The 24127-nt window shown below is 43.6% G+C and overlaps 1 protein-coding gene and 1 long non-coding RNA gene across 2 annotated transcripts in view; one reads left to right on the top strand and one right to left on the bottom strand.

The window, feature by feature from the left end:
• The window catches only part of LOC146809269 (uncharacterized), a 253678-nt gene that overhangs the window by 134354 nt on the left and 95197 nt on the right, over positions 1-24127 (bottom strand). The gene's annotated exons all lie outside the window — the stretch shown is intronic.
• Positions 937-24127, top strand: part of LOC146809268 (uncharacterized) — a 186347-nt gene continuing 163156 nt past the window's right edge. Inside the window, exons 1-2 of the mRNA XM_085616086.1 lie at positions 937-5160; positions 18733-18843. Of these exons, the coding sequence (XP_085472212.1) occupies positions 1005-5160; positions 18733-18843 (4267 nt within the window). The 5' untranslated portion in view covers positions 937-1004. The remainder of the gene's footprint in view (positions 5161-18732; positions 18844-24127) is intronic.

Here is a 24127-nt window from a genome sequence, read left to right as displayed (position 1 = left end):
CCAGCAAAGGCACAATTGAAAGTACCACAAAACAAGAAGGGACAAATGCAAGGGGTGCTGATACCACTGCTGTCCAGGATAACAGCACAGCATTGCCATTAAAAAGCACTGTAGCTCAAAATATGACTACTCCTGAAGTAGATGATGGCACACCAGTCCAAACAATTACTACAATAATGCCACCTGAATCAACAGCGGGAAATAAAGTTAACACAGCCATGACAGCTGAAATCACTCAAGCCGAAGGAGAGATGACAACAGTGTTGGTTGAAACCATTAATGTTCCAAAAATGACACAATCAATAGCAGCTGAGGCCACTGCATCAAAAGAAGAAACAACAGCAAATACCTTGGAACGCACTACATTCAGTGATCTTAGCAACAAAGTAAGAATTCAGAGTACTGCAATCCAAGATACAACCTGGGGTACAGAGGCCACAGCTATCCCAGATATAATCACAGTAACTTCTTTTCAAAGTACTGAAACTGAAGCAGCCATCACTGATAGGGCAGCTGAAAGCACTGGAGTTCCACAATTATCTACAGTAATGGCACCTGAAAAATCAACAGCTCATGAATTAACCACAGGAAAATTGGTTGAAACAACTGAAGGGGAGGGAGGGATAACCACGCTTGTTGGAAGCACAGTGGCACAGGAACTGACAACACTTAGAGTACTAGGGACCACAGAAACCAAAGGTCCATCTACTGTACAGGAACATAAAACAAGTGAGGCAAACAATGCCATCTCACCAACAATGGAAAGCGTGTCCGCCCATTATGGGACCACTCCAAATGATGTTGAAATCACTGACATCCGGAAGGAGACTACTACAAAAGGAGCTGAAACGACTGTAGAACACCATACACAAATTTACACCCCAGCAACAATTATCAATGTTCATGATATGACAACAGCTGGAGCAGTTGAAAATACTGCAATTAAACAAGAAACATCAGGAAAAGCAGATGAAACAAAGGGAGTCAAAAAGGGGACAACTGTGATGGCAACAGAAAGTACAGAAGGCCAAATAGAGGTGAAAGCCAGTTCTGTTGAAAGCACTGCAACTCAAGGAGGGAAAAGTCATTCTACTGCAGAGTCCACAGCGGCTGAAATTATTTCAACTGCAAAGGCAGCAGGTACCACTATAGAGAATAACTTGGTTACCAAAAAGACACTGGAAGGAACAGAAGCCCTTGATGTGACTACTGAATTGGCTGTTGAAAGCACTGCAGTCAAGGAGTGGAACGCTACTACAGGAAAGAAAACCTCTGTAGCCAGTGAAGAAAGTACAAGTCAAGGAGAAGGTCATGTTGCTCAAGGTACAACCACACCAAGCACAGTTCATACAACTTGGGCTCAAAAAGAGATGACAGGCCTGGTTATTGAAAGCACTGCACAACAAAATGAAACAATAACGAGGGCAGCTGAGACTACTTTAGCTAATAATATAATGACAACAAGGATACTTGAAGGCAGTACAGCCGATATTCAGACCAGCAAAGGCACAATTGAAAGTACCACAAAACAAGAAGGGACAAATGCAAGGGGTGCTGATACCACTGCTGTCCAGGATAACAGCACAGCATTGCCATTAAAAAGCACTGTAGCTCAAAATATGACTACTCCTGAAGTAGATGATGGCACACCAGTCCAAACAATTACTACAATAATGCCACCTGAATCAACAGCGGAAAATAAAGTTAACACGGCCATGACAGCTGAAATCACTGCAGCCGAAGGAGAGATGACAACAGTGTTGGTTGAAACCATTAATGTTCCAAAAATGACACAATCAATAGCAGCTGAGGCCACTGCATCAAAAGAAGAAACAACAGTAAATACCTTGGAACGCACTACATTCAATGATCTTAGCAACAAAGTAAGAATTCAGAGTACTGCAATCCAAGATACAACCTGGGGTACAGAGGCCACAGCTATCCCAGATATAATCACAGTAACTTCTTTTCAAAGTACTGAAACTGAAGCAGCCATCACTGATAGGGCAGCTGAAAGCACTGGAGTTCCACAATTATCTACAGTAATGGCACCTGAAAAATCAACAGCTCATGAATTAACCACAGGAAAATTGGTTGAAACAACTGAAGGGGAGGGAGGGATAACCACGCTTGTTGGAAGCACAGTGGCACAGGAACTGACAACACTTAGAGTACTAGGGACCACAGAAACCAAAGGTCCATCTACTGTACAGGAACATAAAACAAGTGAGGCAAACAATGCCATCTCACCAACAATGGAAAGCGTGTCCGCCCATTATGGGACCACTCCAAATGATGTTGAAATCACTGACATCCGGAAGGAGACTACTACACAAGGAGCTGAAACGACGGTAGAACACCATACACAAATTGACAACTCAGCAACAATTATCAATGTTCATGATATGACAACAGCTGGAGCAGTTGAAAATACTGCAATTAAACAAGAAACATCAGGAAAAGCAGATGAAACAAAGGGAGTCAAAGAGGGTACAACTGTGATGGCAACAGAAAGTACAGAAGGCCAAATAGAGGTGAAAGCCAGTTCTGTTGAAATCACTGCAACTCAAGGAGGGAAAAGTCATTCTACTGCAGAGTCCACAACGGCTGAAATTATTTCAACTGCAAAGGCAGCAGGTACCACTATAGAGAATAACTTGGTTACCAAAAAGACACTGGAAGGAACAGAAGCCCTTGATGTGACTACTGAATTGGCTGTTGAAAGCACTGCAGTCAAGGAGTGGAACGCTACTACAGGAAAGAAAACCTCTGTAGCCAGTGAAGAAAGTACAAGTCAAGGAGAAGGTCATGTTGCTCAAGGTACAACCACACCAAACACAGTTCATACAACTTGGGCTCAAAAAGAGATGACAGGACTGGTTATTAAAAGCACTGCACAACAAAATGAAACAATAACAAGGGCAGCTGAGACTACTTTAGCTAATAATATAATGACAACAAGGATACTTGAAGGCAGAACAGCCGATATTCAGACCAGCAAAGGCACAATTGAAAGTACCACAAAACAAGAAGGGACAAATGCAAGGGGTGCTGATACCACTGCTGTCCAGGATACAGGCTCAGCATTGCCATTAAATAACACTACCGCTCAGAATATGAGTACTCCTGGAGAAGATGAAAGCACGCCAGTCCTCAAAATTACTACAATAATGCCACCTGAATCAACAGTGGAAAATAAACTTAACACAGCCATGACAGCTGAAAGCACTCCAGACCAAGGAGAGATGGCAACAGTATTGGTTGAAACCATTAATGTTCCAAAATTGACACAATCAATAGCAGCTGAGGCCACTGAATTAAATGAAGAAACAAGAGCAAATACATTGGAACACACTACATTCAGTGATTTTAGCAACAATGTAAGAATTGAGAGTACTGCAATCCAAAGTGCAATTTCGGGTACTGAGGCCAAAGCTACACCAGATATAGTCACAGTAACTTCTTTTCAAAGTACTGAAATACAAGCAGCAATCACTGATAGGGCAGCTGAAAGCACTGGAGTCCCACAATTATCTACAGTAATCTCACCTGAAAAATCAACAGCCCATGAATCAACCACAGGAAAATTGGTTGAAACAACTGAAAGGGAGGGAGGGATATCAACACTTGTTGAAAGCACGGTAGCACCAGAATTGACATCCCTTAGAGTACTAGAGACCACAGAAACCAAAGGCCTGACGCCTGTGCAGGAAAATGAAACAAGTGAGACAAGCAATACCATCTCAACAACAATGGACAGCATGTCGGCCCATGATGATGCCACTACAAAGGATGTTGAAATCACTGAAATCCAGAAAGAGACTACTACGAAAGGAGCTGAAAGCACGTTAGACCACCATGTAAGATTTGACACCTCAGCAACAAGTGTCAGTGATCTTGATATGACAACAGCTGGAGCAGTCAGAAATACTGCAATTATACAAGAAACATCAGCAAAAGCAGACGAAACAACGGGAGCAAAAGAGGGTGCGACTCTGATGGCAACAGAAAGTACAGCAGACCAAAGAGAGGTAAGAACCGGTTCTGTTGGAAGCACTGCAACTCAAGAAGGTAAAAGTCATTCAACTGCAGAGTCCATAATAGCTGAAACTATTTCAACTGCAAACGCAGCAGGTACCACTATTGAGAAATATATAGTTACAGAAAGGGCAGTGGAAAGAACAGAAGTCTTTAATGTGACTACTGAATTGGCTGTTGAAAGCACTGCAGTCAAGGAGTGGAACGCTACTACAGGAAAGAAAACCTCTGTGGCCTATGAAGAAAGTACAAGTCAAGGAGAAAGTCTGGGTGATCAAGGTACAACCACACCAAACACAGTTCAAGCAACATGGGCTCAAAACGAAATCACAGGACTGACTATTGAAAGCACTGCACAACACAATGAAACAATAGAAATGGCAGCAGAGACCACTATAGCACAAGAAAGGACTACACTTCCAGTAGGCATGACTAAAGATCAAAGCATGACCACAAAAAAAACACCTGCCACAGCTCTAGTCGTACATGTGTCAACAGCAGAGGCAGAAGCAACCAGTCTAGTCCAGAAACTATCCTCAGTACATTCTTCGGTAAGCACTGCAAGCCACAATGAGAGAACATCAAAAACAGTTGAGAGGACTTCAGCAGTTAGAATTACCACATCAATGCCTGTAGCAAACATTACAGTCAATTTTTCACTGACTGCTGAAAGTACTTCAGCCCAAGAAACTAGATCTGTGGCAGGTGGTATGGTAACAACTTCAGAAGTAACTGGAAGTACCGGAGATGTGACTAGAAATGGATTAGCAGTGAAAAATAACACATCTCAAGAGGTGACTCCACTAATTTCAATAAGTAACACCCTCCTACAAGAGTGGAATACAACTTTATCGAAGTTATTCACTGGCACAAGAATCAAATCAACAGCAGCAACAGCCCACACAGTTCCCCTAGTGGAAAGAGTGACAGAATCAATGGGGGCAGTGCAAAACAAAACAGTTGATGATTCCACAGTATCAAGTTCATCAGAAATGGCATCTGTTCCAGAATCAAAGGCCACATTTACCAGAACAGAGACTCTTTGGAGAACCTCCCAAATGGTTACTGGATCCTCAACTGCAACAATCTATTCAACTTCACCAGTTTCAATCACTAACACAGGTACGTAACCTTCTTTTAGAAAATGCCGCTCAGTCCTATTTTGATCCTAACCGATTGTTTTTGTAGTGTTTAACAATTGACTCATTTGCTGCTGTATTTATTGGCCCAGGTAAAATATTTAATACATTTAAATTAAGGTTGTAGACTTCAAAAGACACACAATTGATGGACGGAATGCAGAACAAATCAAAACATTCTCCCCCAGTCAAGAGATCTGGGTTAAATCCATCATTCTTTTGCTCACCATGCCACCCCAGTTTAGACCTGGCCATATGCAAATCAGTCTGGACCCTGTGCCTCATGGGAACAGTCCAGCCCGAACTGGCAAGCCAGGTCCTCCCTGGACCGGAAACAAGCATCCTAGGACCGGTTTAAGGGTTTCACCCCTCTTCAGCCAGGATAGCTTAATTCCAGTGGCACAGTGAGCCTGGGACCTACGTCTAGGCATACCCGGTGCACTTAGGGCAAGAAAGCAAAAGACACACAATTGATGGACGGAATGCAGAACAAATCAAAACATTCTCCCCCAGTCAAGAGATCTGGGTTAAATCCATCATTCTTTTGCTCACCATGCCACCCCAGTTTAGACCTGTTCATATGCAAATCAGTCTTGACCCTGTGCCTCATGGGAACAGTCCAGCCCGAACTGCCAAGCCAGGTCCTCCCTGGACTGGAAACAAGCATCCCAGGACCATTTCCGCATACGATCAAAATATAAAGGATATATGGAACAAAATAGACAGTAACTATGTGACTGCATTAGACAGCAAATTAAAACTCTCTTTAAGTATAATTCCAAAGGAACATTGAAACAGTCTTTCACAGGATGCATGTTTGCTTTAAAAAAGGACAATTTGGATGCAAGTTGTTTAAGACTTGCAGGCCTCTTACTTTTTTTATACCAGTATAAACTCATTCTGCTACTAGCATCCCACATTACATACATCACTGTTTGTAATTGAAAAGTGCAGGTGAATTATATGGGTCGCTTACAGAGTTTTTGCCACTGCCTCCTTCTTAAATTAAGCTCTCAATCTTTATAAAAGTGCTACAACATCCCCCATAGTATTGTTGTCAGATAATTCTTTCATACCAGCCACAGTGAACAGATGTTTCAGCATCAGGGGCACAGAGGCATACCAGCTAGTCATCGGTTTCATTGCTAAACAATATACATCAAAAAAGCAAACTGATACCATTTTCTCTCCTAACTGGTACTTTATGTACATTAAAATCTTTTTCCTTGCATGTTATTTCTAGTTTGTTACTGTGATCCAGATATCATCCTCCATTGAGCAACCTATGCGCTCATCGTTAGAATACTGCTGCAGCAGGGTCTAGACCAAATACTATTCCTTGGAACTGGAAGCATTCAAAGGTGCCTCTTTACATGAGGACGACTTTCTGTGAACCAATATGAAATGGTAACATGAATTTAAGTCTATATTCTTTTATAGAGGCTAAGATGGAAGCTAACGAGGGTTCAACCGTATCTTCTGGAGCATTTTTTATGCTCTCCCATAGTCACCAAAGGGGTAGGACATCTTTGAGTCTGAATAGTCCCACGTAAGCTGGCTATGCCTTTTAGCCTTGCTTCTTGCCTTCCTAGGGCGTTGTACTGTTCCAGTGTCTGTAGGTGATTCCTCACTGTTATCTTCACTTGTATTAGACCCACCCTCGTCTGTGGTAGTGTCAGAGCCATCCGACACCTAGCAAAACTTTTCACCCCCTAGCTCCGGGGTCCATGTGACTTGAGGGCCAGTCTCCGGATGCATTTATTGATGCCAGCTGCAGGGGGTTTGAGGGCTTCTTCTGGGAGACCAAATGTGGGGTCAGAAGATGCCGAGTTTCCCTGTACGGCTGGACCCCCGATATCTCCTTCTGTGGGCAGACAAGAAGGCACTATCAGATCTTCCTTCATGTTGTCCGCTTAAAATCCCCATCTCCGCTAATTGCATCCCTGCATGAGTTTCCTTTAGTGAAGTTATTTTTTGCTGGGAAGCTGGGTCAATTAGTTCCACTAGCGACGAGCCTTCAGGCGCATTTCCATATGGGGAGTGTGGGGTTGACCGTGGAATCTGTTGCAGAAGATGGTGCCTTAACTCCAGAAAACAGCTTGGCTACAGAGGGATGAGATCCCAATGCTTTCTTTTGTTTGCCTTTGGGCAGGTTCTCCACCAGTCCAACGTCTCCGGAGTTGGTGCTGGCATGGGCTGCTCTCGATTTGTTGACTTTGCCTGTTTTAGCGTCCCTGGTCGTCATGATCCGGATCCAGCCCTGGCACCGCTGAGTTATTTCGCGTGGCCAAATCACCAGGTTGAAGGAGGCTGAAGTGGATACAAGTGACACAATGTAGCGAACCAGCCAGCAGATAAACAGCGTCTGAAGCTCCCAGAGCACACTTGCGGTTACCGGCACCCCGCATACGTTTTTGAAGTTTTCGGCGTCCTCGGTATGTGAATCAACTGCAGCCGGCTGGAGGTATAGACCGGTCACCAGCAGTCCACTCGCTTTCTGAGTTGGCGTCGGCATCAGCATCGCAGGGCACATAGCCGATGAACGATGTGCCTGGCGTGAGCGGCTGAGTGGCGTCAGTTCACGCTAACTCCATCTTGCCCCCTCATTCAGGTTCAGCTAAAGGGGCTTCAAAAAAACTACAAGGGAGCATGAGAAAATTGAATAAAATCTGCACTGACATAAGTGACCGTATCACCATGGTTGAAGGTCGTACAGAGAGTTTGGAAACAGAAGTCTCCTCTGAAAAAGACCAAGGTTCCTCCAACGCTGCTTGCCTGTCCGATCTAATGACAAAAATGGGGGAACAGAAAAATCGGCAACGCAGGAATAATCTCCGTTTACTTGGAATCCCAGAAGGGATGGAGGGAGAAGATCCAAGACGCTACATAGTGAAGCTCCTACATGAATCCTTTCCAGATCAACCAAGCTGGAACTGGGACTGCGAAGTACAAAGGGCACATCGCTTCCCTTTTAACTTAAAGCAACGACGCAATGGCAGCAGTTTTTCCGGAAGAAAACCAAGGGCGTTCCTGGTTGTACTTTGGAAACTTTCTCCTCAGGCAGCTGGTTTATGATCAAGCCCGTCCTAACTCTCAGAAGGGGTCCAATGGCATAACATTTTTTTGCCAAACCTGACTTTTGCCATCAGACAGTAGAGCGAAGATGGCGCCCTTTCCAACAGCTCGGAGCTCAAGTGTACTTAATGAACCCTGCCAGACTGCCAGACTGAAAGCTATCTTTAATGGGGCTTCCAGAATCTTTTTGTCCGAGATTAAGGCTGGGGAATACCTGGGAGAAATCAAGTCAAAAAAGGGTTTAAGTTAAAACTAAAGGCAATTACCCCCCTGTTTTTTCGGGGGGGCGGGGGAATTTCTAAAATCTCTGCTCATTCACCTTGTTGTTGTTGCTATTGACTGTCTTACCGGGCATTTTTATTGTAGACTTAGGTAAAAAGGTATCTGAAACAGGGCATGTTCTTGAATTTATATTTCTTTTCTTTCTGTATTTGTTTCTTTTTTCTTTCTTTTTACTCTATTTTTCGCATGGTATGAACAGATATAGCCGAAACTCTACACACCATTCCATTAGTGTCGGAGACTCACTATTGACTACCATCACTCAGGGTTTTCCTGAATGCTCTATGGTGGGGGGGGGGGGGTTGGGGAGGGAAGGGTGGGAAATTGCTTTTAGTTGGATGGATTAAAGAGACTTTTTTTATTCACAGCCACTTGTTAAAACACTTGTTAAAGTAAATAATCACATAAAGTTGAGCGCTTTGAAAGGATTAAAAAATGCACAAAAAAGTTCACTAGGATGAGGACAATTTCAAGGTTTTTGGTTGTAAAACTGTTTATGTGGAGAATACAACCAGGGTCCTGTTTACAATGGTCCAAATGTCTAAAAATGTTCAAATGAATAAGATAAACACCCTTAGAATTATTTCAGTCAACATATGTGGACTGAATGAAGCTATGAAGAGACAAAAAGTAGCGCAGGGCTTGCGCTCTCTGGGAACTGATATTGTTAGCCTCCAAGGAAAGCACATAGAAGGCTCACAAAAACACTTATTGAACTCACTGGAATATAAAATCATAGGGGGGACTACACAAGGTGCTAAAATAAAAGGGGTAGGAGTCATGACTGAAAATAGATTACCTTTAAGATCTACCTGTGTGAAATCTGACTCTCTGGGCAGATGAGTAATAGCAGAGTGCTGCTTGCCCCAAAATTTTCCTTTACTTTATGCTCCATCTACGGAAGTAACACAGATGACACCGGGATTATTAACTGGATTACAGGAGAACTTGCCCACTGGCTCTCCCCAATTGTTATCTGTGGCGACCTTAATTTTAATCTACCTTGCAACTGAAAAGCTGACGATAAATGGACTTATGTTGGTAGAAAGCCCCGAGTATACCAAGCAATATTAAACCTAATTCAAACACATGGGCTCAGCGATATCTGGGCTAGCCTAAATTCTACTCTGCCAGGCTATACCTATTTCTCTGCCCCGCACCGTTCATTAGCTAGGTTAGATTACTTTTTTTCCTCATCCTCTCTACTCCGCGACTGTGCCATAGATATTGCCCCGCGTTTTATGTCGGACCACAACCCGCTTATTTTAAACATTGGGGGACTTGGAAATTGGAGGGAAGTCCCGAAATGGAGCTTTGAGAAAGCATTATTGCAAGACGTAGGATATCGAATGTACATGCAAGCATGGATCCAAGAATTTCTTGAGTTAAACGTGGGGTCAGCTTCAATTATGACAGTTTGGGACACATTAAAGGCGGGCATCGGGGGAGAGCCCCCTAGGTTTTCCATAAGGAAAAACAAAATCAAAAAAGCATTGATCTCTGAACTCCAGGAAAAGCTAAAAAAGGCAGAGGAAAAACTAATTCAAACAGTTCAAACAGGGGTGGAAGCAGAACCTGCCCAAATTGAAGTGACAATCATTAAAGCTGAAATTGGGTCTGTGTTCGCGGAGAAGGTTGCAGCTAAGTGGGCCTCAACACGGGAAAAAAACTATGAGTGTAGTGAACTCATCAGCCATCACTTGGCTCTTAAAACCAGATAGCAGCATACAGCTAGTGAATTACTGTTGATCCAACTTGTAACCGGAGAGGAGTCTAATGACCCGAGTAAAATCCAAAGGTGATTCTGAGAGTTTTACTCGAATCTTTATTCAGAGGAGAACAGTAGCCCAGCAGACGCAAGAGAGGAAGAGATTACTAAATACCTAGAAGAAGCTACTTTATCTCAATTTATCCTGGAAGATCGTGACCAGCTTGAGGATCCCCCGGCCTGGGAGGATATCGCTGAAGCCTTAGCTAGCTTACCGGATGGAAAGGCCGCAGGGGTTGATTGCATCCCTGTCGAGTTTTATAAAATCTTTGCCCCCCAAATAAAGACTATTTTTACTTCTTTGGTAATATCTATCTTCGACGGGGCTTCCCCACCTGCTTCCTGGTCCAATGCTAAAATCTCTATATTTCCTAAAAAAGATAAATCACCATTAGAAATGAGATCGTACAGGCCGATTACTCTCATTAATTGCGACTCGAAGATATTTTCTAAAATCCTCGCAATTAGACTATCCTCAGTAATCGAACCTCTGGTGTCACAATGGCAACACAGGTTTATTCCCAAGAAAGGCACCACCAAACACATTCGGTGGACCATTACGTTGATTGACGAAGCTCAGGTAACAGGAGACCCGATGTTGCTAATTTTACTAGCTGCTGAAAAAGCATTCGACCGGGTCTCCTGGCAGTTTCTTTGGGGTGTTTTGAGAAGGACGGGCTTCGGCCGAAGATAACTCAAGCTATTCAAGCCCTTTACCGGAACCCGACAGCCAGTGTATCAATAAATGGCAGGCTAACTAAACAATTAGAAATGTCACCAGGTACTAGGCAGGGGTGCCCTTGCTCCCCTTTGCTTTTTGCCCTATATATAGACCCCTTGATTAAAAAAATAGAGAACAATTCAGCTATTCAGGCAGTGATTAGATTTGGGTGGGACACCAAAATTATAGCTTTTGCCGATGACCTGGCTGTAGTCACCCAGGACCCTGAGAGTGCTATTTTAGCTCTGGAATTGGAGGTTCAAGAATTTGGGAAAATCTCGGGGTACGCACTTAACAAAAATAAACCGCAGATTATTCTTAACAAAGAAATTAATTGGGTGGACAGACGGGTTGTTATGAAGACAAAATATTTGGGGGTGACCACGAGATTGTGGCAGAAAACCTAATCCCATTGGCAGCTGATACTAAGAGAGCGCTCAACCGGATTAACAATCTGCATCTGACCATAGTTGGTAGATGCAACGTCATTAGCATGACTTACTTTCCCAAGTTACTCTACTTCTTCCGGTTTATCCCACTAGAGTTCAATAAAACCATGCTACAGAAATTTCAGCAACTCTTCACACAATTTGTATGGGCATATTCTCCGCCCAGACGGGCGCTCAAGCAACTTTCTCTTCCTAGGGAGAGGGGGGATGGGCTTTTCCTGACATAACATTTTATTATTGGGCTTCGGTCCTACAGTATAGCACCAAATTACTGGGGGAACATTCCTTTACTCCAACCATTGGGCTCCCTTCTCCCTTCCAACTATTATTGGGATAGGAGGCTCGTGGTTGTCTCTGGCGACAAACGTCCTTTGAGTACTACAAACGTGTCCGATTTAAGACTCTGATGAGCATTTTTTAAGTTTTTTCCAATGTACTTAGTTTTTATGGGCTGGGGAGACTGAACTACTACTCCCCAATTAAGAAGAATTCTAATTTGCCTGCTATTTTTGGGATGTCTTATCTCCAAGACTGGTACAAAGCCGGTATACTAAAACTGGGCAATTTAATCACCATCGAAGGAACAAAGCTATTTGCCGATCTTTAAAACAAATATGGACTGCGATACCAAGATGCTATTAAACATATTGCATCAGCAATTTTTTGTCTCAAAAGGCTGGAGGTTCTGCAGGGTTTGCGAAAATAGATCTTATCGACAAATTAAGGGCCCCAGTTCCACCTCAGATTGGCTCTATCTATTCTGCATTGAATAGCCAAACTCCAGACGACCTGCACAGAATATCAGACAAATGGCAATCAAAGTTGGAGGTTCCACACAGTACATTCTATAATGCTTTGAAATCTGTCCAGAGAGATCTGCTGTCGGCTAAATTACAGGCGCAAGTTTTTTAAAACCCTATTCTTTTTATATATTACTCCTAGCAGAGTAGCCAAATGGGGAAGAGGCAAGGGGACGTTGTGTTCTAGATGTTCGGAGTTTAGTGTAGACTCAGTACACATGTTTGCCACCTGTCCGAAACTTGCTCCACTCCTTGTCAAAATACAGGATTTTCTTGGGATGGTTATCTCTCAGGACATTGAGTTCACCCCCACGAGTATCCTGTTAGGGACCCAAGACGAGGTTAGTAGAAAGAAGAGTGGGGCACTTATTTTTGTAGCAATGACGGTTTAGAAGATCTGTATAGCCTCTGCATGGGTAGATGCAGATCCTCCTTTGTTTTCCCAGTGGCTGGCTCGATTAGTCGCGACTTGTCAGCTTGAGAGGGCTATCTATTCCAAACAAGGTCACAAGGGGCAAAGGAAGGGCCTAGCTATTTGTTATGTTATGTTATGTTAATCCGCACTTTTTGAGCGCACGGCTACCCCAGAAGGGTGTCCCGACGCTTTGGCAAAGTGACCCAAAGAAACACGAAACCATAGGCAAAAAAACCTACTACCGTCACACTAGGTTACTTAGTAAAAAGCACAGTTTTCAACTCCTTCCTGAAAGCCAGGAGATTATTCGCTTTCCGAAGGGAGAGTGGGAGCTCGTTCCACAAGCAGGCTGTCACGTACTGGAAGGAGCGACCTCCCAACCGAACACGTATTTGGGAACCTTTAATTGTTTGGCTTGATCAGACAGGGCCACAGGGCTAATTCAAGTTAGGCTCCTTAACCTCCTCTCTTCTTTTTTTTCCCCTTGTTTTTTGGTCCAAATATACATTAATGTTTTTAGCACCAGAGGCAGGACCTATAAGCTGCTATCCAACTTAAGGGTCCTTCTTCCTAGATTACGCTTATTCCATTATGGTTGCTAAGGACTTTATTATCTTGAAGGAGTTTTTTGTTTTATGTCATTCTCGCTGGTCCACCTAACTTTTAATCTGTTTATTTTCTCTGTTTGAACAGGGGAGTAGGGTGGGGGGTGGGTCCAGGGTGGTTTGATATTGTCTCGCCTCTGTACTATTTTGCCTCTTTGTTGTGTAAAAAACTTAAGTCTATATTCCTGTAGATCTCTGCATCAGTTTAGGCCCTGATGTGGACAACTTTTTAGGAGGAAGTGCATCTGTGCAATGTCATAACTTAAATTCAAAAGAATCAACAGGTGAAGTGGGCTGAACCAGTGCTCCATGCTATATGCTGTGGTGGGAGGAAGTGAAATGTGAATGGCTCTTGAACAGACCAATCAATGGAAGAGGACTAGATCAAAGCCGTTAATTGTATATCCATATGCCACAGAATTGTGCACTCCCTCCAAGTTAATATGTCAAAAGGTTTATTACAAAAAGAAAATTTGTCAGTGAATCACACAGTCAGGTAACAGGGAGGTCCACTGGCACACAGAGAGCATAAAGGTTCAAACACACAAGTGCAGAACAAAAATGTATTTGTTAACATACACATAGCTCCTATGGAGAACACATGAGGAAACAAAAACGAAGACGTTATGCAGGTGCAGAAACTGAAATTGTGCAACACCACACATTACGTGTTCAGATTGGTACAGAAAATGAACATTTTAAGAGTTAACCAAGCTACTCAAGTATTTCTCGCCAGGCGTGAGGCTTTACGCAGTAAAGACAGTACAACTTGGTATCATGGTCTAAAAGCGATAACAGAAAATGGCTACCACTACTATAGTTATGCCATGGCAATTTCCCGATCCACCCTTTCAAATATTTATAGTGCAACTATCAAATGTCATGTTTGATTAGTTCATGAGACACATTATCATTAAACCATTCAAGTGATCCATAATCATATTTTTTGTCTATATTGTCATCAATCTTTGGTAGAGCACTTAATGATGTATGGGCAACTCTTAGAAGTATATAGAGAAGAATATGTACAGCGAAAACTGCCAAAGCTATCTCTATTAACTTCATTCCAAGTACCCCAAATATTCCTTTTAACCAAGCTATCATTAATGTTAGGTAACAGTTGATACCATAACAGATGTGATCAATTTGTTCATGTACACTCAATGAGACATTTAATATGAACAAGCAGCCTTCTGAACCTACAATGGCACAATCGTCACCCTTGGCAGCCAGGAAAAAACCAAGAGACACTCTTCTAAGACCTTAGCTACTGTTTGAATTTTGTGGATTGATAGTCCTATCCAATACATAGAAAACAGGATAGCAAACAAGGGCAATTTTGGATATTTCTCCAGGCAGTCTTTACTGGTACAGGAACTTTGCCAAGGAATGTCATATGGCAGCGAAGATGTAAGTTGAGTAGCAAGATCCATACCGGTCTTCTGTTACCAAGGTATAAGCATGGCTGCTACAAACAAACTAAGTACCAGGTTGCTCGTGAGAGAGGCTGTGCGAATAAAGGACCCCGGATAGAAGATCAAAATGATAAGGAGTAAATTGGGAATCAGATGGAGCTGCATTAAATAGATCGCAGTCCCTACAGCCCACGTAGATAACTTCCATTTGTAGCTTCACAAGCCATTCCGCAGGAATGGTCAGCACTGTGAATACTAAGGGGGCATGATGTAGCGCCACAGCCACATCACCCAACAGCTCAGCAATCTCCACTCGCTCCCAATCAAAAGAAGAATAACCTTCAATCTACTCACCCACTCATACAAGGCCCTGCACAACACCAGACCAACATACCTTTGCTTCCACGCATCCAAAAGACACCTCTGATCACCCGACGTCTCGCTGATGTCCTTCACTCGCATCCACAGGACCAGAACAGGAGGAAAGTACTTCTCCTACTGTGCAGCCAAGGCCTTCGAACTAACTCCACCTCCGACAAGCACCCACACAGTCCCAGTTCAGGAAAAACCTCAAGACCAGCCTCTTCAGTTGATCCCCCAGTCCACTAAGGCCGCACAACCTGGCTCTTCGGACGACACCTAGACTCAACGGAGCAACCCCCCCAGCACCCTGAGACCCTCATGGATGAGTACTTGTGCTTCAAAACCCTGACTGACTGATTGATTGATGTATTGGCTAGGAAAACAGAAGTCATCAGCTTTTAAGGGGAAGGGATAGAAGCATGTTCACATTCCACAAGATAGTGTCAGGGTTGTTAAGAGACCTTTCTGTTTTGATGGAAGACTAGGTAGCACAACAGCATTATTAGCTTGTAGGTCTTGCACAGATCTGTGCATGTATTAGCCAGGTATATGAAATGCCAACTGCATCAGTGGATAAGCAAGAGAGAGGTTCAGAGAGGAATTCAGAGGTCTTTAAGGCTGACTCACTAGCACCAGTATCGACAAGGCATGAGGGGGATTTTCATTAATGACATATTTCACTGCAGGGATCAGGATATTTAGGGGCTAGTCAACACCTGTTGGACTCTCCTACAAATGAAAGTATTGAGATTTGGGTCAGAGGGGTGTTAATGATTACATTACCAGCGACGTAATTGTCTCCAGCTAAAATATAAAGAGACACCTGGTGGGACTGTATCTCCTCAACTCCTCCCTTGGTTTCATCCCAATCTTCTCACTCACTTCAAATGGTACAGAGCTGCTTCTAAGCATTTACAGCTGGTTGAGCCATATCGGAATAATGTTCAAACTCATATTTTAAACACTAAATATAATAATCAGGAGATTCACCTTTATTCTGTTTATAGCTAGTAATCTTGGTCCTGTCCTGTCGTTTTGATCTGACACACCACTATTGGTTCTTCTTTGCAGCTGTAAAAACAGATACATCCACATGGGTCTGCTTAAGTCAATTACTCTGTTCTGGCAACAGATTCTTAATTTGACATGGCACACGTGACACAATGGTTGGTCCACACCTGCCCAATTGGGTTTGTAGCATGCAAAATTGGTCTGTAGCTCGCCGGTGAATTTCAAGGGGATTTCATAAATATTAGGAAACTGGTCTGCAGGGGGACCCAGGGATATGAATGGCACCTAAGCTTCCTACCCCTGCCCCCAGGTAATCTCATATAAGAATGAGGGCATTAGAGTCGGGTGGCGCAGTGGACTAGTGCAACCACTAACGCATCTACTGCAGGGATCTGCGCTTGACATCGTTGTCAAAGGCGCGTCCACTCACCCCTTCAGATTTCGAAGGTCTATAAAAGGAGCACCATTGAGTTGGTGAACAATAAACATCTGTTATTTCAGCACCAAGATTCCCTTTTGGGTGAACCTGTGCTTTACGAATACACGTTATGTTTTGGGTCTTATATGGCATCATGCAGAAGGATCATCACTGTCTTGATCACTGAACAATTGGGTATGATGATCACTTCAGGGGTTTCTCTCAAGTTCTCTTGCTCTTAAAGCACTGGTACGCCTCAGACTTTCCCAGCTTACAGTCAGGTGGCATGCCCCATGGGCTGATAACTATCATTCGTTCGGTAGGGCACAGAGCGAACTCTAGAAGAGGTATGCTATGTCATGGAGTCATCCTTACCACTAACTTCCTAAGGCAGGGAATCCCCCTGTACCTACCCAGAAAACTTTTCTCTAATAATCACCTGCTCAGATGACGCATTCCAAGTTCCCTTTAAAGGTTTAACAGTCAATAAACAACATCAGACTTCACATATCATTCATTTCAAAGCACGCTAGGCTGTTTGACCTCATCTGAGAGTGGGACACCAGGCCACTCTACCTAGTCTCTCTTTTTTGGAGAACTCTCCAGCTAACCTTAATGCCTGGGGTTCTTATTTGGAGCCAGGCCAGGCCTCTCGACCACAACCTTGATCAAGTGCAGGCACTTCCCAGCCAGACTCAGGTTATCGAAGAAATCTGCACTTATACCAATTTGTCTGAAAACTGAAAATGTTTATTAACAAAAACAAAGATAGTCAATGAATCACAGTCAGGCTACAGGGTGATAGCATGGCTCTTCGTGAGCATAGAAGCTAAAGCACATAAGCACAGGGCACAAATCATCATGCATAAGGCTTCGAAAGAGGTCACATGACGAAATGGAAATAAAGAAGATATGCAAGTGCAGAAAGTGCAACCGTGGGGCATTACTCATTTGAATTTTAAACTGATATAAAAATGTAAATTTTAGAGCTGAACAAGTGATTTGAGAATGTCCTGCCTACAGTACCAGGCATGAGAATGAGGCTTTACGCAGCTAAGATGTTTAAACGTGGCATGATGCTTTAACAGGAGCAAGAAAATGGTAACCACCACTACAGTTATGATTGTACAACAATTTCAAGTTCCACAATTGTATGTATTCTTATTACGAATGTTTCTTAAAATGAGAGTATGATAAGCCAGTTCCCCAGGTCAGACCAAAAGCCTTTCTTTAACAAAATTAAACAAAACTTCAAAATTGTGTACAGCCTTTCAGTGTTAAAATATATGTTAACTAATAGAGCTTTAATGTAAATCCTAAACATCAGACTCACTCTACTGTCTCAATTGTTTGCCCCAGGAACTCCTACATTTGCAAATCAATATTGAGGCTCATTTACAGATTTATGCTACGTTTGGAACACAAACTCCTCAGTACAAGTACCATGTTTGTTGTGATTTTGCAACCATTTTTGGGAACTGTAAAATAACAATACATAAAAGATGAAACTGTATTGTACCGAGCAAGAAAGTGCTATTTTTATTTCAAATGTAAAAGAGGCATAAGTAATAATTGGTGCACAAATATGTTTGCAACCATAGTCCAAACTGAGTAAGTTTATGAGTACAGGAAATAGTACTCTGGAAGGACCTTTTTATGTACTCCTAAATGCTTTATAAATCAGTCCAGAAATATCCAGTTCAGAGGGGACTTGGCTTGGCAGTTCAGGCTGGATTGTTCCCATGTTGGCAGCACCAAGACTAATTTCGATATGGCTGGGTCTAATCTGGGGTGGAATGGTGGGCATAGCAACGATGGATTAGAATATGGCCTAGATCGGTTGGCAGAGATTAGACTTTTTGCAAACATTCCTCCCATCACCTTTTGTGTTTTTGACACCACATAGTAGTTGAAATTATGTTCTTTTTCCAAGTCACATTTACAGCATGTTGATCTCATCATGTGTAGTTTACACATTCACTCTGACTAAGAAGAAAGTCCATTATTGTCTATACAATGGAGACACAAACCTGGATATGATCTAATGTGTAAAGATCAGCTCAATTTATACAAATGGTTAATCTAAGTTTAGTTTGAGAACATTAGTAGAACAATTAAATGTAATAACTTATGTTTTCGTCCAACGCTTAGTCAGTTGGGGACACTTCACCAAAATCCACATAGGAAATGCTCAGCATTTGTAAAAAAAAATGTTTTTGCTTTTCCCTGAAAGGTTTCTGCGGAGAGTCCATCTGCACAAATGATGAATGGTGTGGCCAGAGAAATTATAAATATGGCTGCCTTTGCAAGCAGAACTATGATCACCAGGCAAAACGGTCTCTTGGTATGTTTAGGAATTCATTATATTTCAGATAACCACTATACATTTCTAATCTCTCAATAGTCCATGTTTAATAATTCTTAAAGTAGAATATGCAGATCAGTCACATTAGTGCATGAGGGTTCTTTCTGGGATCACATGTTTTTCTTGATTTTCTTCTAAAATGTATGTGATTAGCTGGGATAATGATATTGAATTTTCAGAACACAGGCACCAGCATGTCCAGGACAATAGTTACAGTAGCCTCCTGTGTCTCTGATACCTTCAACAATAGTCCCGTTCACTTTAGGCCTCTGCCTGGACTTGTCCATGCTTGGAGGTAAGGCTGCAATATTCAACCCTACCCTGGAACACTAAGGTTGCTTCTACCACCTGCCTACCCCTCTCTGGGATAACATTCTCCACCCCAAGACTTACACTGGCACTCCCTGGTGATGGTAGGAGCTTCTTGGTGCAGACAGCATCTCTCTTTATGTGCCCTGCTGGTTACAGTAAAAACACTTACCCACCTTTGAGGGGTCAAAGAACCTACCATTCTTTCCCTGATACCCCCTCCCTTTGAATTTTGGTTGGCTCAGCTTCCCCCTCCATGCTCAGGTTTTTGTGGGTCTTTGGAGACTCCTTAGGTTTTTGACCATCTTTTCCGTGGGATTTCCCCTGTGGAGGGACCTTCTGGTCAACCTCCCTAGTGCTGAGTGGAAACCTGGGTCCTTACCCACTCATCAGATGCCTTGACTAGGTCTCTAGGATTCGATAGCTTTGAGTCCACTATATACTGGCGGAGCTTCTCTTCAGCACAATGAGTCAAAATATGTTCTCTCAAAAACAAATTATACAATCCCTCATATGTGTCAACATTGTCACCAACAATCCAGCCTTCCAGTGCTTTCTTTGAGATGTCCAAAAAGTCTACCCATGACTTTGAACTCATTTTCTGGGTGTTTCTGAACTTCGCTCTGTACTATTCTCGGGTTACACCAAATTTCTCAACTAAGCATAGTCTCGTGAGAGTATAGGACTTCGCCTCCACTCCCTGCGTGGTCAGGAGCCTCTACCTTCCAGCCACTGGAATCAATTGCCACAAGAGTAAACCCCAATGCTTGGGGCGGATCTCTTACATCTCAAGGGCCCTCTCAAATGCAGTCAGCCATTTGTCAAGCTCATTCCCATCTATGTACCTGGGTACTATACCCTTGGGAAGCTTGTGATCAAATCCACCACCTCTGTACATCTCAAAATCTTCATCATTTTCACTGCCACCATCTCTTTTTGCAGCCTCTTCTCATTCATCTCTTTAAAGCCAATTCCAGTTTCCTCTGCCCCAATGCTATCAAAGCTAATTGGGCATCAAGCTGTCTCTGCAAGGGTCAGTGGTGGTTCCTGAGTAGGGGACCCTCTCCCCCTCCCACCATCTGGAAGCATATCGCTAACACTTACAAAAATGGAAGAAGTCCCATTCTCACCCCCCTATTGGGTGAGGTTTGGAGGAACACCCTCCATCCCCCTTTGACTCTCCTCAGCTGCCCCAGCACAGGCCTTTAGAGAAAGTAAGTATTGCGTTCCTCCATTCTGTTGTATGTCCGAGTTTACTACCCCCCATCAAGGGGACCTGAGTATCCTGTTCGTGGTTTGTCTGCCGGCTATGTGCTAACCCACCATGTGGCCTGTCAATCAGTAACCTTATCCTCAAGCCTAGGTTGCAGAGCCTGTTTGACCATGTATTTCTGAGTCAGGTTTGATGGTTTGCTTATGATGGGCAAATTTGATAATAGTGATGTATTTTCCTCATATCTGCGAGTGCATCATTACAGAAATTGACATTGATTTTATCAATATCAACAATGGCGCCCGCTAAAACAAACTGGAAACGTTCATTTGGCACACAGATTACTTTGACATGATTTACCTGTTAAGTAATCTTTGTTTAATAGGATTACTTCAGGAAAGTTTTAGGTTTCAAATAGGTATGCATCTTAGGCGCTTACAGTGTCTCTATTTCAGGGATTTCCATACTGGAGTTTATTGCCAACAACAGCTCAACATTTTTTTTCTTTTCTCCAAAAAGTTATTTCCGTGCCTCGCGGTAGATGACCCTTCACCCTTAATAGGAATTTAGCCAAGGGTTCCAAACAGTCTTGAGTAACTCATTAACAGGTGATAGAAAACAAGCATTTACAATGCAATGGTCTCGGCATTGGTAAAGTTAGAGCTATTGGCATTGCTCATGACATTATTTTTGTATATGTTTTTGTTTTTAAAACATTTAAAGAAACGGCATTGCCATGAGCAATGCCAATAGCTCTAACTTTAACAATGCCCACTTCCTGAAACCGACGAGTTATTTTCTCGACCCCATTTTCCAATGGGGGGAAATCTATTTTAAAAAAAATCCCCCGGCCTTCTGTGTGCATGCTAAATCTACACTTGTATCTCGGCTCGTGTGCTCGCTTTCTCCTTCCCTCCCGACTCACCGTCAGCTCAATAGACACAGGCCCGGAAACCGCGCCACAAACCGACCGGAAGTGATGGCTCTGAAAGTGTAAATAGCATAGAGCGAGGGCGCTCTGGCCTTCTAACAACCGGAAGTACCACAAGGCAAGGGTGTGCTGTAACTGTGGAGGACTCTATTGCCATAGAGTATAACGCTCTTTCGACTTGCTTGTGTCCGTGCCCGGTGTTTCTTGGAAGAGCGTGGTATCTAAAATAAACGACCTGGGCTATAGTCTGCAAATTACTTTTCCCACCGATTTTGTCAGTTTACCGGAGTACTACAGCTGATACGTGAACAAGCCTGTCTGACTGTATACACGCCAAACATTTTTCCGAACAATACTCTGTACAAGATCAGGTCCAACAAAAAAGATAGCCGGTAATGTGTTGGCGCTTTTCTACAAATGTCAATATAGTTTAATAAAGCGCCCCTGGCGGACCTGATGCTGTGTGTTCACTCTTCAGGGGTTTTGTTGCTCCTCAAGTGGACCTGCTCAACAATATTATAACTCAAATTACAATGTAAATTGTTTTAGAGGGACTACTAAGGGGAACACTGGGTCGTATGGTCTTTATGGTAACTAATATATCCCTCTCCGAATGACAATAAGGGGTGAACAAGGACATTAGGATTTAGAGAGAAATGGGGCTTGGGGAAGGCGGGAGGCAGCAGAGTATGTGAAAGGGAGAAGACCTGGTAAAGTGCAGTGTACGGTCCTTGCAGCTCCGGTTAGTGGTTGTGGTTATCCGGCAACTCGTGTCCCAGGCTGCCTTCCAGCATGTATCCTCTAAGTGTGCTCTTCTTCCGAACGGCAGCCCACTGTCCACTAAGGCAGGAGGCAGCAGTGTATGTGAAAGGGAGAAGACCTGGTAAAGTGCAGTGTACGGTCCTTGCAGCTCCGGTTAGTGGTTGTGGTTATCCGGCAACTCGTGTCCCGGGCTGCCTTCCAGCATGTATCCTCTAAGTGTGCTCTTCTTCCGAACGGCAGCCCACTGTCCACTCCCGCATTGCCGGGCACCACCTGGTTCCAGCTGTGGGTGGCTGATCCCCTCGTCCGCCCTCGCAGCTCCTCAACCAGAGGCTTCCTTCACTCTGCTGCTGCTTCTGCACAGGTCCCGCACACAAGGTAAAGTCCTCAAAAATGTCCGGAAGAGCCTCGTCCTAGGACTGTGTTGCCGGCGCTCCTCCCCCGACGAGAAACCCCATCAGCTGGTAGCCATTTCGGAAAGGAAATGTACCATTCCTCTGCAACGGCAAGGTTCGCATTGATACGGGCTAGCCCCTTCCAGTGTTTGAGGCCGTCCATGTTGGTATGGAAATCTTTCCTTTTAGTGTAAATCGATGTTTATTTTATTTAAAGCAATTTTATATAGCGGGAATTTTACCCGAAGGTGTCAGAAACAAAGTACCAGTTACATTACATCAGGAAGACACCACCGCCTCGGAGAAAGGCAGCGCGTCCTTTTCGGATTCGGGGGCGTGTTTTGCTGTTGTCTCCTCCTTGAGACTTCTCGCAAAAAACACGCCCCCCGATCCGAAAAGGACGGAGCCTAATCGGAGTGACTGACCTCTTCTCCAATGGCTGGCCAGCATTTACTAGGCCAGCCAATGGAGAACAGGGTAGAAGAGGGGCGGGTGCAAGCCCCTCTTCTCAAAGACATTAAATCTCCGGACTTCCGGTCTGCCGACCGGATGGTCCCGAGACCTAACAAGAAGGACACACATCTCACCCAAAAGCTGACAGCGGCGATAGCGATCAGAGGCTTTACATTCCAGCAGCCAACACCATCCGCACAGCTGGATCCGAGGCGGACTCGATATGGGGCACTCACAGGCAGCAGTTAACTTAAGTCGGAGATGTGCCTCTTTGCCACCACTGCTCAGCTGATTCATCCAAGCCACACTCAGTGGCAAGGTGTAACATTACTTCCGAGGTCAGGTCATGACAGTTCCAGGTCACTTAAAATGGAATTGCAAGAGGGCGATTCACGAAGGTGTTTAAGAGTTGGAGTACTGCAGGACAGTGCTGACATGTCACCTCGAAACATCCAATTCTTCATAAGTAGAAGTGCAAAGAGGGGATAGATGTTTCTGCTTTTACAAATTGTATAAGAATATTCTTTAAATACCCCCCATGTTATTCGCGTTTTAGATGATTTTGGGACTGAGTTATAAAGGCAAATAAGAGTATAGAAAATAATACTCCAGGAAAAGTACATTTACGTACCTACAAATGCCTTTGTGAATTATCCCTGTATGTGGGGCCGATTTTCATGACCAATAGCCTTTCTGACTGAACCCCTGCCTAGGCAAAACATAGTGGTTTCACTTTCCCTAGGCCTGCTCGGCCATAGCTCCCCTGCCCCTATTAGTAATTAAGCCCCTGTACATGTTTTACACTCCTCTTCCACGTAGTGAGCAGCACACCTATGAATCAGCCTGGCATCAATATCTTGAGAATACATGGGAGTCCAGAAGATCTGCTTTTCCCGTTGTTTGCTTGGGCTAAGGTTGATGAGTTATCTATTCTATCTCAGCCTTGAGTGCTAGATGGAAACTATAGTGCCCTTTAGGTCGGTATATTTCTACCAAGTCCATCCGAGTTCAATGACAGAACCAGGACAGTCAGTATAGTCTTTTCCCTTCAACTTGATGGCGGCTGCAGAGATGAGGAGGCAGGATACAGTGGGAGGTGGGTTGAAGGGATTGCCTTTCCTGCATTTGTTGGGTCTGGAGAGGCAGGATCACATCAATGGGGCTAGATTAGACAAATGACTAAGTAGAGGATTATAGACA

The sequence above is a fragment of the Triturus cristatus genome, chromosome 7 (assembly GCF_964204655.1).
Source record: "Triturus cristatus chromosome 7, aTriCri1.1, whole genome shotgun sequence".
NCBI classification, from domain to species: domain Eukaryota; kingdom Metazoa; phylum Chordata; class Amphibia; order Caudata; family Salamandridae; genus Triturus; species Triturus cristatus.
The sequence above is the reverse complement of the archived record's forward strand: the minus strand, read 5'-3'. Positions and strand labels throughout refer to the sequence as shown.